General features: G+C 42.4%; 1 protein-coding gene across 7 annotated transcripts in view; it reads right to left on the bottom strand.

The window, feature by feature from the left end:
* Positions 1–18,819, bottom strand: part of schip1 (schwannomin interacting protein 1) — a 243,300-nt gene that overhangs the window by 2,224 nt on the left and 222,257 nt on the right. For all 7 annotated transcript variants that reach the window (XM_030442470.1, XM_030442478.1, XM_030442493.1 and 4 more), the window contains 5 exons: positions 12,041–12,159; positions 8,876–8,993; positions 8,124–8,321; positions 2,350–2,473; positions 1,619–1,712 (listed from right to left, as the gene is read on the bottom strand). In XM_030442470.1, the coding sequence (XP_030298330.1) occupies positions 1,619–1,712; positions 2,350–2,473; positions 8,124–8,321; positions 8,876–8,993; positions 12,041–12,159 (653 nt within the window). The remainder of the gene's footprint in view (positions 1–1,618; positions 1,713–2,349; positions 2,474–8,123; positions 8,322–8,875; positions 8,994–12,040; positions 12,160–18,819) is intronic.

Below are 18,819 nucleotides of genomic sequence, written 5' to 3'. Positions count from 1 at the left end.
AAAAATCAGGGACTGAATCATTTTATTATCCGGATAACGTACCCAGATACAGATCCCATTTTATTATCTGGTGAAAATGTTGTGTTAGTGTGAAGCTAATCCCGCTGTGCCTTGAAACTGCGAGTCGCGCTGTTTCATTGCGTGACATGTGCTCATATTACCATGAATGTGGGCATACTTCATTTTGAGTCACAAACACGTCGCCCGGCTGCCTGAACGCTCGCTCGCGTGCTAAACCTGCTGCTGAAAATAGTCTCCAACAAATTCAGTCTACGGTTTGAGTGATGTCTGTTAAAGGGGAACTCCACCGCTTTCACACATCAAAGTCTGTTTACAGATTTTGAGGAGCACGGCAGCGTGTGTTTCGACAAAGCTTTTAAAAAAGGGAGCCGTGTGAAATCTTGTGAATTGAGACGTGATGTCACTTGGGTTAGTGTCGAGTGGCGCTGTAGGATTCCAGTTTAATAATCTAAAAAATATGGTGTGCGGAGCAAGGAAGAAGTGAGCTTATCAGATCTCTGTAGCCGTCTGTGATTTCTCTAAAACTGCTGATGTTCTTGTTGTATGCACATCTTCATTAATGTTGCTCATGAACCTTCACAGCAGCTGACCAAAGAGTCCCCATAGCGAGCAGGTCACATGACTATCATCCAGGAGAGCAGGGTTTGTGTCCATAAACTTATTATTTTTAGATATTGATGACTTATTTTTCGGATTTATCTTGCATGAGTCAGTTGCAATGACGCTGTTGGAGCTACATTAATCATGATGTTGTAGAACAGCAGCGACATCAGATGGTGCAGCCCTCTCCTCATCTGTGCTTGGGGTTTAGCCGCTCGAGGCTACATTTGCCGCTACAAGTGTAAGACACCTTATGCTGCATTCATGTGCTCGTTAGACGGTCCCACTTTCCCGCATTCAACGCAGAATGTGGTAGCAACATGGACGATGATGCATTTTATCGGAGCGTTTAAACAACACACTGACAGCTGTTTCCAGTATTTGAGTGACAAGGAAGAGTAAAGGAAACCGATCATGTAATCCGTGTATATTTCATAAACATGCGTGTTACCGTCGACCCAGTGTTTACTTTTGTTCGTCATGTTTCAGCGTCATATGACTTCAACTTTCCAAGTTGTTGCTCTGACTTGAGGGGGCGTTCACGTGAATTTTTTTACAGTTGGAAGTATGTTTTTCCGATTATTCCGGCACCGTGTGAACGCACTATAACACCCAAATCTCTGACCGAATTGCAGATGGTTGAGTCGCATTGTCGCATACTTTACCATTTTTGACTTTACTGCACATCATGAGTCTGAGTGCAACGCTAAATTGGTGGAGCACTCTTCTGAAAATCTATACATCTGGCACTTATATCTAAATATTTACACCTTCAGTGGGAACAAATGTGTTTGAAGCTGAGAGCCACAGACAAGTCAGGAAAGTCTGAAAGTACTGACGGACATGTTGTCGATTTTTATCTTTTTCATTAGATTTCTTGACAAAAATGATGACTCTTTCATATCTGTTCCTCTTTTGGTTTCTTTATACATCACACGAGTAAATAAAAAAAAAAGTTAAATGCAGTGAATAAGCTCCTCATTCAGCGCTTCATCACCTGGTGAGGTCCTCTATGTCAACCAGCATGGCATCTTGCTCCATGTGTAGTTCATCCCGAATCAGCAGCAACTGTACAAGTTCCTCATTCAGACCTGGAGTGAAGTAACACAAAAACACACGTCTCAGTATGACAAAAGAAGGAATCTGGCCAGCTGTTTAAAATGAAACACATGTAAATATAAATACATGTACAGTAAATGACCGCCTAAAATGTCCCACTATTGGTTAATATAATGACCTCAGAAAACCATAGAAAACACAATGAGCATGAACAGTCAGACCACGCGTGAGTGGATGTGGTCGTTTTCAAATCACATGTCTCGGCTATTGTTCCCTCAGCTTTGACAGACAATATGAAGCACGGACTAAAGAGATTTTGAGGGGAAAGTCTGTGTTGTAAGTCAAAACTGGCTCATGATTTAGGACTCATGGGGATTTTTTTAATGTAAGATGAGAGCTTGTTCATCCCTGAGAACCAGGATCAATGAGGCGTACAGTGCGGTAACAGTAAATGCTCAGGGGAAGCCGTTGACTGGTACAGTTCTTTGAACTGACTAACATATATAAAAGTACTTTCACATCCACTGTGAAGGTTAGGGGTCAGTAGCTATGCATATGAATGTTTTTTTCCCCATTTTCTGTCTTGCTCATCTCTGCCAATGAAAGCAGAGGCCAGCCACTCGCTGTATGTGTCTGTATCTGTTTGTAATGTTCGTGCAGTCAACTTACTTTCAATCTGGGAGTGCAGGTCATTGACTATAACCTGGAGCTGCCCCAGTGTCATGTCTCTCAAGTCGGTGGGCTTCAGGCTTCTTTTCATTAGACACTCGCTGATGTGAGGCATGTGGGGCAGCTGAGAGAGACACACAGGTACATGAAAAAAACATGTTAGACATCCATCGTGCCTTCTACATCTGGAGTTTGAAAACCTCACGAGATAAAGATTCAGTGACAAAAAATATTCCAGAGTATGACAGTTTGTCAATTATTTATGCAATTCAGATAAAGGAGCCCTATGTAGTTTTGACGACTCCGAATTTTAGAAAATAAATCAGGTAATAATACAAACTCAGATTTTTTGTGAATCAACAAGCTGCTCTCAGAGGGAAATAAAGTCTCCAGAACACTGTTTGAAGCTAGAAAGGCGGCAGGGTCCGCCACATATGAACAAAGTTAAACAGTATGAAACTGTTTTGTCCTTTAAGTTTGTTTATTCAGTTTATTTAGTCATGAAAACAAAGAGAGTCCGTTTATCTTGTTTGTTTCAGTCAATGAAGATCGCTCTCCTGTGATTAAAACTACGTAGTGCTCCTTTAAAGACATTTGAATACTCGGACCAGAATCAACAACAGTTTCGATCAAAACCGCGGAACATTCACTTGTGCCAGATTACCAAATGTTTTTGATTTTCCATCTCTGAGAGCTGGCAACAGGCATTTATCAAAATGTTCTGACATTTCATATGAAACATGTCATCTCCTCGCTGAAAAAGGAACAATCAGCATTTTATTCAGTGTTGAAAATATTTGCTAGTTGTAGTCACACGTAAGTTTCTTTTAGGTACTCTTTCTGTTCAAAATGACTTGTTTTTAAGTCTCTTTCATTCTTCTGATAACGAAACAAAAGGGAATATCAGTCTTTTCTTCAAGGCGTTCACCACTCTGCGTAGCGAGACTGTAAAGTTGGGGGATTCCAGTTATACATTTCTGTTTGGTCAAAAACAAGTTTGACAGGGGTTTGTACACATAAACAGCTGATGAACTCAGTGACTTTCTTAAAAGGTTGAACTGCTGGATGAAGGTTCTACTTTGACTCCACAATCTGTTGCTTCAAGTCTCACCGACAATTTGATTTCTCTTTTCCCTCGAACTTCTAAAATTCCCAAGTGTTTATCATTTAGTGCAAAATCCCACTCCTCCGTTGTGTAATGACAAAGACAAAGGTGGAGTGAGAACGAAGGTGAGAAATGTATTTCCAGATGATTGAAAATGAAATGATTCCATGTTTACGTAAGTGTCCTGGAAGTTTTGGAGTTGTGTTTGTGCCAAGTCTGGTGTCAACCTGAGCAAACTTTCTGTCGTAAATGGCGTCCTCTTCGGCTGAGTTGTAACGTTAGCTGAATCTGACTAACCCGGATGGTACCTCCGTTCCAGAATGAGAATTGGTGCTACAAGAAAGGGTGTTGTTTGATAGAAAGGATGCAGTTTATACGCGACACTACTTACAATAAAGTCCGTGCGTTATCTTGAGAAACAGGGTCATGGTTTCCGGAAAGAGACATTTGCTGTCGAGTTTGTCAAAGGCAGCGTTTTGGACGCTTTGAGCACCACAAGCCAAGTGCCATCTTGTTTTATTACCTAGTCCGACATCTCATCAAACAATTGAGATGGATAAATAGCTCTACAGATAATAATCACAATAATTTAATGTGCCTTTTCAAACTTCTCCACTGCTTCTGTTGGCTTTTGCGTTTGTGTTAACGGTGGCAGTGCCGCCGTGCTCTCAGCCAACCTCCAGCCATGAGACGGAACAAAACCATAAAGCGTCATGTGTGCAGATAATTTTACTTTTTGTTCACTAGACTCTCCCTCTGTGACAACATCCCCATCCAGTCGGTCGACATTCTTTCTCTTTCATCCAACACTCATTTTCGATCTCCCTCTTCATCCTCGGCCCTGACAGGTGAGAAAATGCTCTCTCTCTCTCTCTGTCCGTCTCATGCACCACACCTCTGCCTGGCTCTTCTTGCAAATGTCTCACCCCTCTTTCACTTTCACATTTGCACTGATGCAACTCTACCCAACGCCGCCATGTGTCAGTTTCAGTTTCGCCTGGCCCCGGCGCGCATGAGGGGGCGACTTCAGGATGACATAGAGAGAAATGTGATGTGATGATGGCGAGTGGGTGATGGGAAAAGGTTTGTAGAACGGGTGTCGGAGCTGACCACAGTGTGAGTTTCTGTGTACAAATTACTCTCTGAGTGGTCAATACCAGCCAACAAACCTCCAGCGATGACTCAATATCAAATTGAGGAACTGAACGCTTCTTTAAATGAAGTTTAAAGAGAGAATTGAGGTTTTTCCAGTAGAATCTAGACATCTCTCCCCCTTCTTTCACTCTTCTTGACTCTCTTGTTTTCTCTCACTGATTGTTTGTACAGATTTAGGAAAAACCCACAGTCCCAGCGCACAGACAGACATTTGGATGCAGGCTTACTGCGCTGGCCGAATTCCCATTATTTGCCCTTGACAAGCAGGAAGGACGATCCACTTTAGTTGGAACTGAATTAAAGTTACTAACAGCACAGTGATTGTTGTTTGTTCCGCTTCTGTATCAGATGAGCTCATATACCCCTTCAGTGACATCATCCAAACATGTTGAATGTTTATCTATTATTTGGTAAATATTTAACAAATTTTTCACTGTTTATTTATCACTTTTAACTAACTATTTCACCTGTTTTTCCATTATTCTTAGGTAAATATTTCAATTAGTTTTAACAAATGTTCACTGTATCTCTATTATTTTTAGTTAACAGCTTATCAGTTTCTCTCAACTAGCCATTTTGCCTGTTTATGTTTTACCTTCAGTCAAATATTTCATCTAATTAGCCATTACTTTAAGCTAATTATTTGAGCTCTGTTCTTTTAGCGAAATATTTTGTGTGATTGTTCATGAATTCAGTAATTATTTCCATTAATTTTAGCTATTATTTCAAATGTTTACCCTCTTAGTTGACTATTTAAAAATCTATACATTTCTACTCGCTAATACCTTGCTTTACCTATTTATGCCTTAATTTGTGTAACATGTAACATGTAAAAGATCTTGAAAGTTATAAAGGTCAAAGTTCGCACCAACAGAAGCAACTCTCTCCCACAAAAAAAACGCTGCTCAAATACGCCCTGTCAGTCGTCCCGCCTTCAATTCCTTGACTTAGTGACATCACACTACGTCACCATGTCACACAATTGGCGTAATTTATGCCTGGCGGCTAGTTTTGCACTAAGAATTGATTTATTACAGCTGCTCATTTGTTGTTAGCGATGCTGGTGTGAGCTGACCAATCAGAGCAGACTAGGTATTACGGAGGCGGGGCCTTAAAGAGACAGGAGCTAAAACAGAGTGTTTCAGACAGAGGGGGGGATACAGACCTGCAGCACTGGACAGTATGAGGAAAATCTTTTTTTTTGAGCACTAAGGCATGTAAACATATTCTAGTAGTAACTAAAAGCCAAATTATGAACCTGACATTGAGCATAATATGTCTCCTTTAAACTCCTCTTATCTAAATTAGCTGACCACCTCTATGGTTCACGGTCCTTCCATGTACTGCAGAATTACCCCCTTATTAGGAATCCCTGTTTTTAGTGAAGCATGTAGCACATATAACCTCTGCAGTTTAATAGATCTCCTGTGTTGTGGACATGGCAGGTGGCTCTAACCTTAATACATCTTAATATTCACTGTGTGTTCGGTGCGGATGTGACAGTGATGTCTTCTGACTGCTGAGCACTGCTACATCCCTAAACACTCAAGTGGATGCTTTCTGGCGTATGAATTATAGATGGACCCGGCCGAGCTGCCCTTCTCCTCTCTGAATAAGTAACGTGGTTCTGCCTGCAAGTCCGGGTGGAAATATTGTGTGTGTGTCTGTGGGTGTGGGACAGCGTCAGTGTGTGTGTGTCCTCTCCCGCAAGAAGGCAGTGAGGCAGATAAAAATGGATGAAATAATGATGAGCAGGGTCGTCATCACCTTCCTTCCTCTAAATGGGGGCAGAGGAAGAGTGGGGAGGAGGGGGTGGGGAAGGCTTAATGTGACGTCATCACAACACGCCATGACCCAGTCAGCTCCCAAATCACACTTGTATGTTTGAGAAACACAACCCACCCATTTATTCTCACATACTTTGACTGATGGACCACGTGATGGGCATTTGTTAAAAGGGTGATGAAATATCTGACATTTTGTTTTAAAAAAACCCCTGAAAGGTGAATGAAAAAAAGTTATATTGTTTTGCTACACATTAAATTTTGTGGCTCTTCCTACTCGACTTTATGGCGATGAATAAAAATGTGACTTCATGATTTGTTTCCGTGAAAGGCCAGTTCTATAAAGTTGTCAATGTAATGAACTGCCTTGTGGCTGAGGTATTGGTTATGATTAAAGAAAAAAAAACATGCCTGCACACCTACTCCATGCCACAGGGTTTTGATTCTACTAAGCTTCAAGTGGAATTAAAGTGTCAGTAAGTGTGCGGGCGTCACCTTACCGAAAATGTCGATATAAAAATGGATAAACATGTCAATCAGTGTTTCCAGAAGCCCAGGATGATGTCGTCAAATTTCGTCATATTTGAAATGTCATCAAAAGATATTTTAAATTTTATGTTATATAAGAGTACAGTAACCAGAACATATTCATATCTTATATGATGGAATCACATCATTTTAACTAATTTAAATCCCTGCAACTGATTAATCGATTATCAAAATGCTTGCCGATAATTCAACATCGATTAAAGGTGCAATATGTAAGAACTGGCGACCTGTCAAATTCATTCTCAAAACAAGCACGGGGCAGCACATCACCAGAGTAATGCTAACTGCTGCTAACTGTAGCTGCCCTTTAGCTGTGCAGCTAGTGGTCTTGACTGAAGGTTTGCTGTTTACACTGCCAGCACAGGGGGCTTTAGGCCGCTGGTTAGCATGCTAATTTAAGTTGTCTGCAACACAATACATAAACGTAATAACAACAAAACTGTTTTTTCTTCCCATCAAGTTGACACGTTACAACTAATTTGACACATTTTACAACTAAAAGAGGTATTTTTGCTTTAAATCCCATCATTATGTGCAGATAGAGGCACTGAGAAACAACAGTTAATAGATAGCAAATGTGGCTGATGATGTCACAGACCTGTACTCAATATATCGTTATAAACACTGTAATAACTAATCAGAGTAAAGAAGCTTTTGCCACTGTCCTCAGCAGGCAGTTGCTAAATCGTCTGTTGTTTATTTTTAACGACACATGAGATTGATGAGAGTGAACCAGAAAAGAAAAAGTTGCTGAACAATGAGCTGTTTAGGACGAGGATGTTTGGGAAACAGCAGAGTGAGATTGTCCCTACAAGAAACCCTTTCACACACAAACAGTGATGTGATCCATTGTTAAGGTGAAAGCAAAAGCAAAAGTTTGAAATGGCAAATATGCCACATTCCTTATTTAGTAAATCTAGTCTTATATGTTCTATACCTCAGTGATGTTCTTGGTTTGAGTGTATCTATTTTCGGTGTGTTTGCATGCTAAGCTCGTCTGTATGAAACCATATAACTCGTGACCTAGGCCGTCCCAGTTCCAGGAATTTTGTGATGTCAAACAGTACTGGAGTCATACAGAAAATTAGCCAGGTTTTTCCCTCCTTTGTGGGGGGAAAACTTGTCCTTTTTGATGTCAAATTTCACAGTCATTTTTATACAGTCATAATTCTGGTACTGACCAGGTCGGCCACTGGTGACTTCTTGCGGTTCTGCTTCTCCACCTCCACCTGCATCTTGGCCATGGGTTTGGCCATCGCCAGGGCTAGCTTCGCCTCCGCCTGCAGCTTCTTCTGTCGACTTAGGAAGTCCATGTCCTCCAGAGACTCGGAGTCATCCTCAGTGGTGTCTCTGTCCGAGTAGGACGAGCTCTGCTTGGACTGCGGGGAGGATGTGGTGGAAGGAGAGAGTATGAGGGAGAAAGTGAGCAGAATAGGGAATGAGGGAGGAAGATCAGAAAGACCAGGTCAGAGGACTAATGCTTATGCATTCTTGACATTTATGTGTGTAGATTTTACACACCGACAGGATCGTCATTATACATCACATAGGATGTGAGCAGAGCGAGGATGAACATGCAAAGAAATGATAATTCTGTCTTTTTATTAAATGTGTCTCGGACTGACAGGAGGTTAATGTGGCCAGTCATCCGTGGCCACGGCGAGCGTATTCCAATTCACCTCTCGTTTGCTGCTTGTGAATTGGTTAACAGGCCAGAAAACGTGAGCAAAGACATTCACAGAGCAACTAAACCGCCAGATACCGCTCTGATTCATAATGAATAACTCCCCCGTTTCACCACTTTCGCTCTCGATCTGTCTCAATCTCGCTTTTACACCTTGATACTTTCACACTGTCAGTCCAGTATGTCACATTTCATATTGACTTTAACTTTGAAGTCTTCCATTCTTTGAATTCTGGAGAAGTACCATACCATGGGGGACAGAGGTGTGTCCAGACTTGTCTCCGTCTTGCTGTCATCTGCATCACTGTCCTTATCGCTGCCGCTGTCGTTGACAAAACAGATCTGTAGGTTCATCCCGCTCTGCAGCCTGCAGGCAGAGACAGAAAAGGCAGGCATGTTACTATTTGCGTAAAGGCAGATAAAAGTCGAGTCAGTTCAATGACAGCTCTTTCTAATAATTGATACGGACCAGGGCCAAAATGGACGGCAAAGTAAACAGCACTGCTGCTAACATAAATGACCTGTGATGAGTTCAACAAAGTGCTTTGCCTCAATAAAGGATGTCGAGTGCTTTGAGTTTTCACTCTTCTGTGTTAAAGACAGAAAAAGTGAAAAAAGCAAAGAAAAATTGAAGTAAAAATCCTAACATGCCAGCTGCGGTCTTCTCTGCAATTAAGGGGGGGCCTGTGTTTTTAATCATCGTCCCTTCTTGTTTTTTTTCAATACGGATTGATCCAGGATGACCACGTCAGGTCTGATGCAATCAGCCAGGGACCGGTGGGGGTGAACATCACTAGGTGCAGAGCTAGCCCACTGTGGATCAATAATCTGCCTATTCAATGTGGTAATTAAAAACGGGGCTGATTGGTTACACAACATAGATCTAATCAGTCCTAATTAAAACAGGACCTGAGTGATCGATTGTTCTTTGTTGCAGGAGAGACAGCATCGAAAACCTCCCAGTGACTCGACTTTACTGTAACAGGCTGTGGGGGTGCTTGCTAACTTTTTTTGACTGCTAGCAGCTGATAGTGTTACTTTAGATCAGTCTTGAGCTTGAGATCGGTCTCGAGAAAACTTTTTGAATGTCCCTGTCTCAGTCTCGGACAAGGAGGATTTTATTTCCAGATCCAAGACAAAAACTGTGTGGATATTGCTTTTTTCTCATGTATTCATTTACATCACAACTGTGATCGGATGCACAACTTCCTGCTTGAAATGCAACCATTAACTCAAATAATGTCTGGTTAAAAATGTTTGATAGTACCGCTGTCACCTCTCCACGGCCCTTTACAAACGCACTTTATGAAAGTGCAGCGCAGGAGACGGGAGAAGAAGCCGCGGCAGTCTGAGAGGATCTTCCGTGGTTGAGTTAATCTACATACGGACAAGTAGTAGGTGTTAAATAAAGACGTGAACAAAGAGGAATCTCCATCTGATTTCTGTGGGTGTCTTTGAGATCGATCTAAATAGTGGCTGTGGTTTGCATGTTCCGGGACTAGCACTGGTGAGGTCCTGGCCTTGACTTGGTCTCTGTTTTATACGTGATCTAGACCACAACACTGGCAGCCGCCTCTGCAGCGAAGAGCCCGACTGATATATCTGCCAGTACGAGCGCATCGCGTGCTATCTCAGCATTACTCTGGGGAAATATGCAAGCTGATAAGTATCAAGGAACTGCGGTACAGTAAACTCAGAAATAGAACTGAAGACATTTAGAGAGAGTGTGACCACATGTGGAGGGTGTGAAGGGTTTATCTCTTACCAATTAAATGTCTCACTACAGTAAAACACTACACTACTGTGTCTTGGTTTCTTTGGAAATTGACGAGGCGTTACTAGACGCACGACACGTAGACGTGAGACTGTTCAAAAAACAGCATCAATTAACAAAAGAACCACGTGTACTCTGACTCCAACTTATAAAATTGTCATCGCCAACAACTGAATGTCATGATGATCCTGTCCTGAGATAACTGTGATTCATAATTTTATCTAATCTTATCTACTAAAACATACTGGAATCACTTTAACCTCACATTTTGTGAGGAGGCAATTATTTTACTGTATCACCGAAAGGACACAGGACTGTTTTTTTTTATTAAAAAATTGAAAGTCCTTCTGCACAAACCAAAAAAAATTATCAATAAACTATTGAACTTTTTTTTTTTTGGGGGGGGGGGGAGACACACAATGTGCAAGCTGAGCCTTAAACCATGGGGACACAGCTGAGACTGTACATCAGTGAGCCGGTCAGCTTTCTCAAGTCATTCATGTGAGGATATTCACGATTATCTCGGATGTTGCAAATTCACCACAATCAACTTACTGTGAGTGCCTTTTCTGCGATTTCGTCTTTAACCGTCCCATCCCCACTCGTGACATCCCTGTCTTTGTCCCTGAGGCTATGTAAGCACTGACAAAGTCTAATCATTGTGTAGGTATTTCTACAGCATGGTCAAATGGTTTATGAAGCACCAGCGGTTATGTTAAAGGTTGTTTAATACATTTGTATAAATGCATTGGTTTAAATATCATTTTTGTAATGAAGATTTTGTTGTTTCCAATTAAATAAATAAATAGGAACAGCAACAACAACAACAACAACAAAAACATTGGTCTTGGCCCAGAAGTGCACAGCCCGAGCCTCCCTGAAGAAATGTTGTCTTTTTGAACACATCATATGACTTGGAGTCGGCATGCAGGCATTACTTTTCTAGGTAATTTTTTTTCTTCTTCTGAGAAATAATTTAAGGGATCCTCATAGAAATTGTTGGAATGATCAGTTATTGGATGATCAGTGTCGTCAGGTCTTAAATACTGGCCTTAAAAAATCCGCTTGGCTCTGATCCAGTGTGTTCATAACTGTGGCCCCAGAAAAGGGCATCTCACCGTATAGTCACACAGAACTGCCATTTTACCTTTCCCCTGACACCATCAGTGAGACATTAGGCATCACAACCAGTCATCGATCTGTTGCAGCAATATTTAGAAATCCACGTGACACAGATCACAGGAATACAAAGAGCATGTGTTTATAGAACATCTAGTTCCAGTAAGGTACAGTGTAGGAGGTTGTAGCAGTGTGTGTTTACGCATGTGTGTGTGTGTGTGTGTCTTTTGGGAAGTGAGAGCCACATGGGCTGACTGCACAAATCCTCTCTGCTTCCTGTCATTCTTCCTTTCTTTTACCGGTAGCCATGACAGTAAATCTACACTTTCAAATTCAAACCCTTTTGGGATTTTTTTTTTTTGAACACTCATACACTGCTGAAATTCATGTCCTTTAGACTTTGAGCCACCGCTCTCATCTTTGTACGGACTAACCTTTTCAGTGCACCCTTTTTCGGAGAATAACAAGGTTACCAAAAAAAAAAAAAAAAAAATTAATAAGACAGAGGTCAGAGGTCTTACCGCGAGGACAGGCTGGGTTTGCCGCTCTTGCTGCAGCTGGTGTAGATGCCGGGCCCATCGTCAAAGAAACTGCCCAGGGCCAACTTCTGCCTGATCGACTCCCTCTCATTCTTTTGGGCCTGCAACAGAAGAATTGACAAGGTGAGATAACCGTTTGACGACGTCTTTGAAGACTCTCACAATGAGGTCAGAGGTCAGGCTGGTGGGGGTCAGGTGTCTTCCTCATCAGCAGGTTGGACGCTCATTGTTATATATAGTTTTCTGGCATGCTGCCTCACCTACCTCACCGCATGTATGCAGAAATAGAAGTGCAGCCACCCCCCCCCCGCCCCGGAGCACTTTCTGACACTTCAGATCACAGTTGCAGGTTTATTAATAGCAGCAGCTTCATCTTAATTTGCAGCTGGAGGTTCACTGTCATCCTAACAAGCCCTGATACAGAGTGTGGAGTCAGCCGAAGTGAGGGGAAAACGTGTCAGAAACATCTAAGTATAGGGATCAGTGCAAGTTGCCGTTACTGGCGTCCACCAGCAGGTGGTGCTGTTGTCTCAGAGAACAACCAACATACACCCAGACGCGAAGCAGATCCTCTACTGCAGGACTTACGCAGGATTAAGTGTATGTATGGTAAACTCCACGGGAAAGAAACACTAATAGCTGATTCATGCATGTTTAAATCTGCGAGAATCCCTCCATCACACGATTCCACAGTCGCTCTCACTTGGCCGCATCCCAATCCTGAATTCCTAACTCAGTGCAGCTTCAGCATTGGCAGCACTTCACACACACTCCCTGCCTCTCTCTCTCTCTCACACACACACACACACACACACACACACACACACACACACACACACACAGCAGTCCCCATTGGACGTCTCGTCTGCGCCGATAGCAGGTAAACACGTCCAACTGAGGTGCAAACAACTAATGAGCGACTTGGAGTTTAAATTCTCTGTAGCAGGTTTTTGCACATGCCACACAGGCACGAGAGCCCAGATTTTTGGGACTGATGAAGGACTCTTCATGGTCCTTGAGAGCCTTTGTGCAAAAAGTCTGAAGTCTGCCTCACACAGAGAGTCGGCCTAAACACTGCAGTGCTTCTGCAAAGTTTAGAACAGACAGCTTTACATGATGGGAGACATAATAAGGCCTCACTGCATGAACTGACACCTTATCTGTGTTCTCTTTCACCCGCAGCAGCAACCTTCAGCCATGTGGATGAATTATATACGTCATTCCTCAGACCTTCATCCTGGTGTGAGCTACAGATACACCTGAAACTTGATCACTAGATATTCTAGTAATTAAAAAAAATATATGAATTTTCATTTTGAATCTCAGTCGGAATATTCCTGGTAATGTAAAAAAAAACATGATTATAAAACCAGAGTTTAAAAACTTTGTGATCAGGAGGAATCACATGTTTGTAACTTGTGAGTGTTTCACGACATCAGACAACTTAAGAAAACTTTCCGAGTGCAAAGTTGCTGGTGTGAATGTGAAAAAACAGGCTGGAAGTCAGGAAATGGAAATGGGTGAGAGAGGGGAGATGACAAGCAGCAAGGTTCCACATGTCACAATTACAAAAAGGAAAAATGACAACAAAGCAAAAGAGGAATCAAAGTGTGAAGGGGATGAGCATACAGGGACAGGGGTGTTGCCCGCGAGTGTAAACACTTTCCCCTCCTTATTGGATCCGTCTATCTCCCATTATCGGCCCTCTGCACATCTCCCACCTTTCCCATCTATCTCTGTTCGTCACTCCCCACCCGATTCGGCCTCTCCAGTCGTTTGTCTTGCTCTCTCTTCCTCATTATCCCCAATTCCACTCATCTCCTTCCATCTCCTCTTCTCTCCATCAGCCTCAGGCCTCTCCTTTTCTTCCACCGAGCCGTCTCCCTGCTGCTCGTTCTCCTCGTCCATCTCCAAATTGCTTATCACAGATTCACCTCTCTCCCACTCGTTTTCTCAACTCCCCGGCTCCATCCTTTCCTCCCTCTCTGTCCGTCCCTCCTGACAATTGTGTGCAGGCGTTGGTGAGAGTGCCTCCACCAAGGACAAATTAACATAATCCCACTCCACACAAGAGCCCGCAGGACGCACTTGGCGATGCCAGCACGCACACTGGCACATACAGCGGTCAACCTGGCACTGCTGGTGTGTTTGTGTGTGTGTGTGTGTGTGTGCGTTTGAAAGATGGTGTGTGAAGATGAACACACTTGAGAGTTTCAGCTCGGTGCTTCAAAGGCGCAACGGCAGCCTGCATGGTTCAGTGCAGCCGTGTATTTATGTACATCACTCATACAAGTCTGACTACAACACAGCCGACAAGCTGTCAGTCAAGTTCCTACACAGAACAGATGAAAACAAGAGGCAGCAGGCTCACTGAGCATTGTGGACCGTTTCCTGCGCCCCCCCCCCCGTGAGGCGAGGGGCTGGGAAAACACCAACATAGGGGTTGTGGTGAAGTCCAGGTGGAACGGAAACGTGAGACATTCAGGAGGGCAAAGGAGAAATTTTGCTTCAAGAATGCTGAATTATCAAATCAACGCTAACTTTACAGCTTAATAGTTTGCAAATGCAAGACCACACACACTCTCTGCTGGAGGAGATAATCAGGGTTCAGCCAGCGATCATAACTTGTTTGTTCAACAATAAGAACAGCAAGGTCACGTTACGATATGATAACGGGACGATTCATGATATGTTGCTGATAACTACTAAGGTTGGGCAAATTTAAAAGATGTTCAAAACCATCTAATATAAGGCCAAGGACAAGATCGGTAATAAATAAGTTCACGTCGCACGACACTCAGCAGCTCTCATGAGGAACCTTTCATGATAACCCATGAACGGGCGTAGCAGCGGTACAGTCCATCAGGACAACTGTTAATACACTTGCCTTCCTCTAAAGTTTCACATCAAAACAATTAATAAAATAAGACTTCAGCTGAGTGAAACGACCATACACATACCGTTCAGGTTCAATGAATTTCCCACAACATGTTCCTAATAATGTTTCACAATAATTGTTAAGAAATAAACAGTTTCTGTCCACTGAAAGGCTGGATGGCTTTTAATTTAAAACAGGTGCAGGAAGGATATTTGACTCAACTGAGATGAAACCATGTATTAAAAATGATAAATTGTCAGTTGAATCTGTTCAGCGCCTGCATGTTTTCATACAAATATCGATATTTGGTGCCAGTGTATTAATAATCGACTGCAATATAAAACAATATGACACACTGCTGTATCAATATTTTGTCCAAACCCTACTGAACAGTAGCCCAATAAAAAAAAAATAACTGCTGTCATAAAATCAGTTTAAACCGGCCCATAAACAGCGTGAGACAGTCTCTGCTAACATTTTGTCGTTTACGTCCAGTGATCAGAGTTGAAGGCTGTTTAAATATATGGGGCGGAACACGGAGCATATGCTGCTGCGTTGATTTCAGAGGAAAAACATCTCATACACAGCCACTGGTAAGCTCATCAGCCCTCAAGGACAAACTAAAGCATGACTATCTTTAGATATTTGTGAGTTACATAAACACGGACACACAAGGAGACACTGCAGCTACACAGCTACTGGTGACATGCAGAGGAGGCGTACCTGACATCTGACCAATCTTGATTTAATCTTGTAATTTAAAACTTCATAAACTTGGAAACAACATGATGGAATGTATTGAAAATGTTGTCATTTAAGTATTCAGTGGCTGTTTTTTTGGTTTTTGATTAATAACTCTGGATTGGTTGTGAATTCACATGTGCCCATTTGTTAGTTGAAATATCTTTGATACATTTTCACCCCAAAACTTTCATTCAGCAAACATCCAAAAAACAGTTACAAAAACAGGAGAAAAGCAGCAAACCCTCACACCGGAGAAGCTTTCGTACTTGAGAAATAACAATAATAACTGCAGCTGTGATCAGGAGGCACTTGTCACATGTGAATTCAACCGTAGCACATTGAGTTCTCTTGAAAGCAACACTCGTCATAGGTTTATCACACCCCACACCTGCCTGAAAACACAACTTCCTGTCTTTGTATAAACGTCTGTTATACGGCATGTTTCTGTCGCGCGTGTGTGTGGGCTGTGTGAGTGTTAAAAGAGTCGTCACGTGTGCCCCGTAAAGCATTTACAGAGGTGTGGAATACGCCACTGAGTGGTGGAGGTGCGAATCGGGCAGTAAACACACGCTGCCGCTGCTTCTCCTTCCTTTTCTACAAGAATCCTGTATCATCCACACCAATAGCTCATCATCTACCTTTTAAATTTTAAGTGATGTCTCAAAAACACACAGTTAATTGGAAGTAAAGTAAATGAACTTTCTGAATCTCCCTGAAAGCAGGAAGCACTCAAATCCCGTCATGTTCACAGTTCGTTTGCTTTTTGCTCCTTTTTTCCAGGTGTGACTCTTGAATGAAATGCAAACCTTTCAGAGTACAAGCTGGAAAAACAAAAAAACCCAAAACGTTCTGCTCGTCTGATTGGCTCCCTCACTCGAATCCTTGTGAAGAAGACACCATCGTAACCCTTTATGCGGTTCTCCCACTCGACGCTACTCACAAGTCCTCTAAAAATCCTGAGATGGCAAATTATCCACACGCCTGTTTCCACATGACGATGACATGGAAAATTGCTGGATCCATTTCATTAACATTCTTAAGAAGCGCGTGGGAGAGTGGAACAGAGAGAAGGAGATTGAGTGACAGCCCTAACCACCTCCCTTATTTCCTGGCCTTGAGCGCAGCAGTCGTCACCGTCCAAATTAGATTGGGAGGCGCACAATTGGGCTAATTTGTGTTTTTCCTCGAATTCACCGAGCAATTTCCTCCTCCGAGAAACCCTCATTGACAAAGACATTTTCTCCCTCCGCCCTGCACTACAACCATTCATCGGCAGGCCCAGAGGGTGATTTAGCCTCGGCCTTGGAACGACAGGGTGCTTGTTTTGAGCCCTCAAATCTTCCCTGAAAATCTATATTAGAGGAGGGGAGATGAATTTAATTATCTGCGCTAACAAAGAGCTTCCTCCTTCTCCCTCCCTCAGATTGCTGGCTCTAGTGGTCAGAAATTGTTTAGTGGTTAAGATCTGAGATGTGTATAAATGTGTGTGTGTGTTTCGGCATGCCTGCAGTTTTCTGATTCCGGACGAGTTTTTAGCCTCTTTACTGCAAAAGATAAAAAAAGAACTCTTCCATTCCTCACTAAGCGCTTTCCCCTTTTTTTATGCACAATGGAGGCTTTTCACCGTCCGATACCTCTCTTCCCTCCCTCGGTTGGAGACAAGAACCCACTGTTCACAGACACACACACTCTCACAGACACACATGAAAACACCAGGTTGTGAGTAATGGCCGAAAAAAAAGCTCGACATGTGTGTTTGGAAGATGCGGGACAGCTTCACTCTGATGTGTATTCCAGGCCTGACAGTGAGCTGCTGCTGAGCTCACAGCTCTACAAACAAATACAAGGTCACCGTGTCTTCTGTGTGTGTGTGTGTGCATGTGTGTGTGTTTTGACTGTGCCTTTAGCCTCACAGATGTTCTTGAATTCTTAGATTCGACTGAAACTGCCTCTGCTTATACAAACCTCTGAAAATATCATCTGAAGTCAGTGTATTTAAAGAAATATTCAGACATTTTGGGAAATACATGTATTCATTTTTCTTGGCAAGACTGAGATGAGAATATTGATGTCTGATGTCTGATGTCTGTGCGATGACACATGTAACTTCAGCCAGCAGCAGGTGAGCTAAGATTAGCATAAAGACTGTGAACGGGTTGAAACAGCTAGCCTGGCTCTGCCCAATGGTAACAAATCAGCCTACTTGTTAACATTCAGCCTGCATTCAATAACATTTTGGACCCGGCTAAACCTTTTTAAATCATTGTTTCATAATCACAATAATGTTTTTAAGGAAAAGAGAAACTTTTATTCTGCACCTTTCTACAAGCTCTGTATTATTCCTTTTTTTTTTTTTTGTGTGACCTTTAAGCTGAAGAATTACGATAAATTCAACTTTTATCGATCCCAAAAGGAAAAATGTTTGGTTGCTGCAGAAGCACATTGGCAGAAATAAGTACTATTAAATATAGAAAGTAAAGTAAATCATCGTAAAAGGTTTAAAAAAAAAACTTAAATAAGCAAAGAAAACAAAATAGAAACTATACAAGAGCATTTGAAGACAAAATTACAGGTAACATGAGATTGAAACTCAATAAGCCTGGTTAAACAGCAAACACCTAGTGTCTTATTTACCAAACAAGCATGAGAGTGAAATCTTCTCATGTGTCTCTCAGCAACGAAGTGAATAAACAGATTTCCCCAAAATATCTGACTAGTCCTTAAAGAATGCATACTTAAAGTCTACATCCTGTGGAGGCTAAAAATGTGTATGTATGTCAAGAGCTTCTCCTGCATTCGTGCTATCGGAGATATTTCTGTCTTGGTGGTGCAGCATTCCATCCCAGATAAGAAACCCGACCTCTGACCCGTCATACAGTTCACCCTCAGGTCAGTGCAAGGCTGCTCCTGTCACTCAGATTGGAGGAGAACAACTCAGCAAGAGGTATAGGGGCCGTATATGAGTGTGTGTGTGTGTGTGTGTCCTGGTTAAAAGAAGTGGGGGAGGGTTGCTGTGGGATGAAAGAAAGAAAAAGGACAAGGGGCAGAATGACAAAGGGAGGGAGGAGAGATGGGGAGCATGAAGTGGGTTTAGACAGGACAATGGGTCTCCGAGTGACATTTGAGCTCTCTCTGCGAG

The sequence above is a fragment of the Sparus aurata genome, chromosome 2 (assembly GCF_900880675.1).
Source record: "Sparus aurata chromosome 2, fSpaAur1.1, whole genome shotgun sequence".
NCBI classification, from domain to species: domain Eukaryota; kingdom Metazoa; phylum Chordata; class Actinopteri; order Spariformes; family Sparidae; genus Sparus; species Sparus aurata.
Note: the sequence above shows the minus strand (reverse complement) of the source record. Positions and strands in the feature narration are given on the sequence as shown.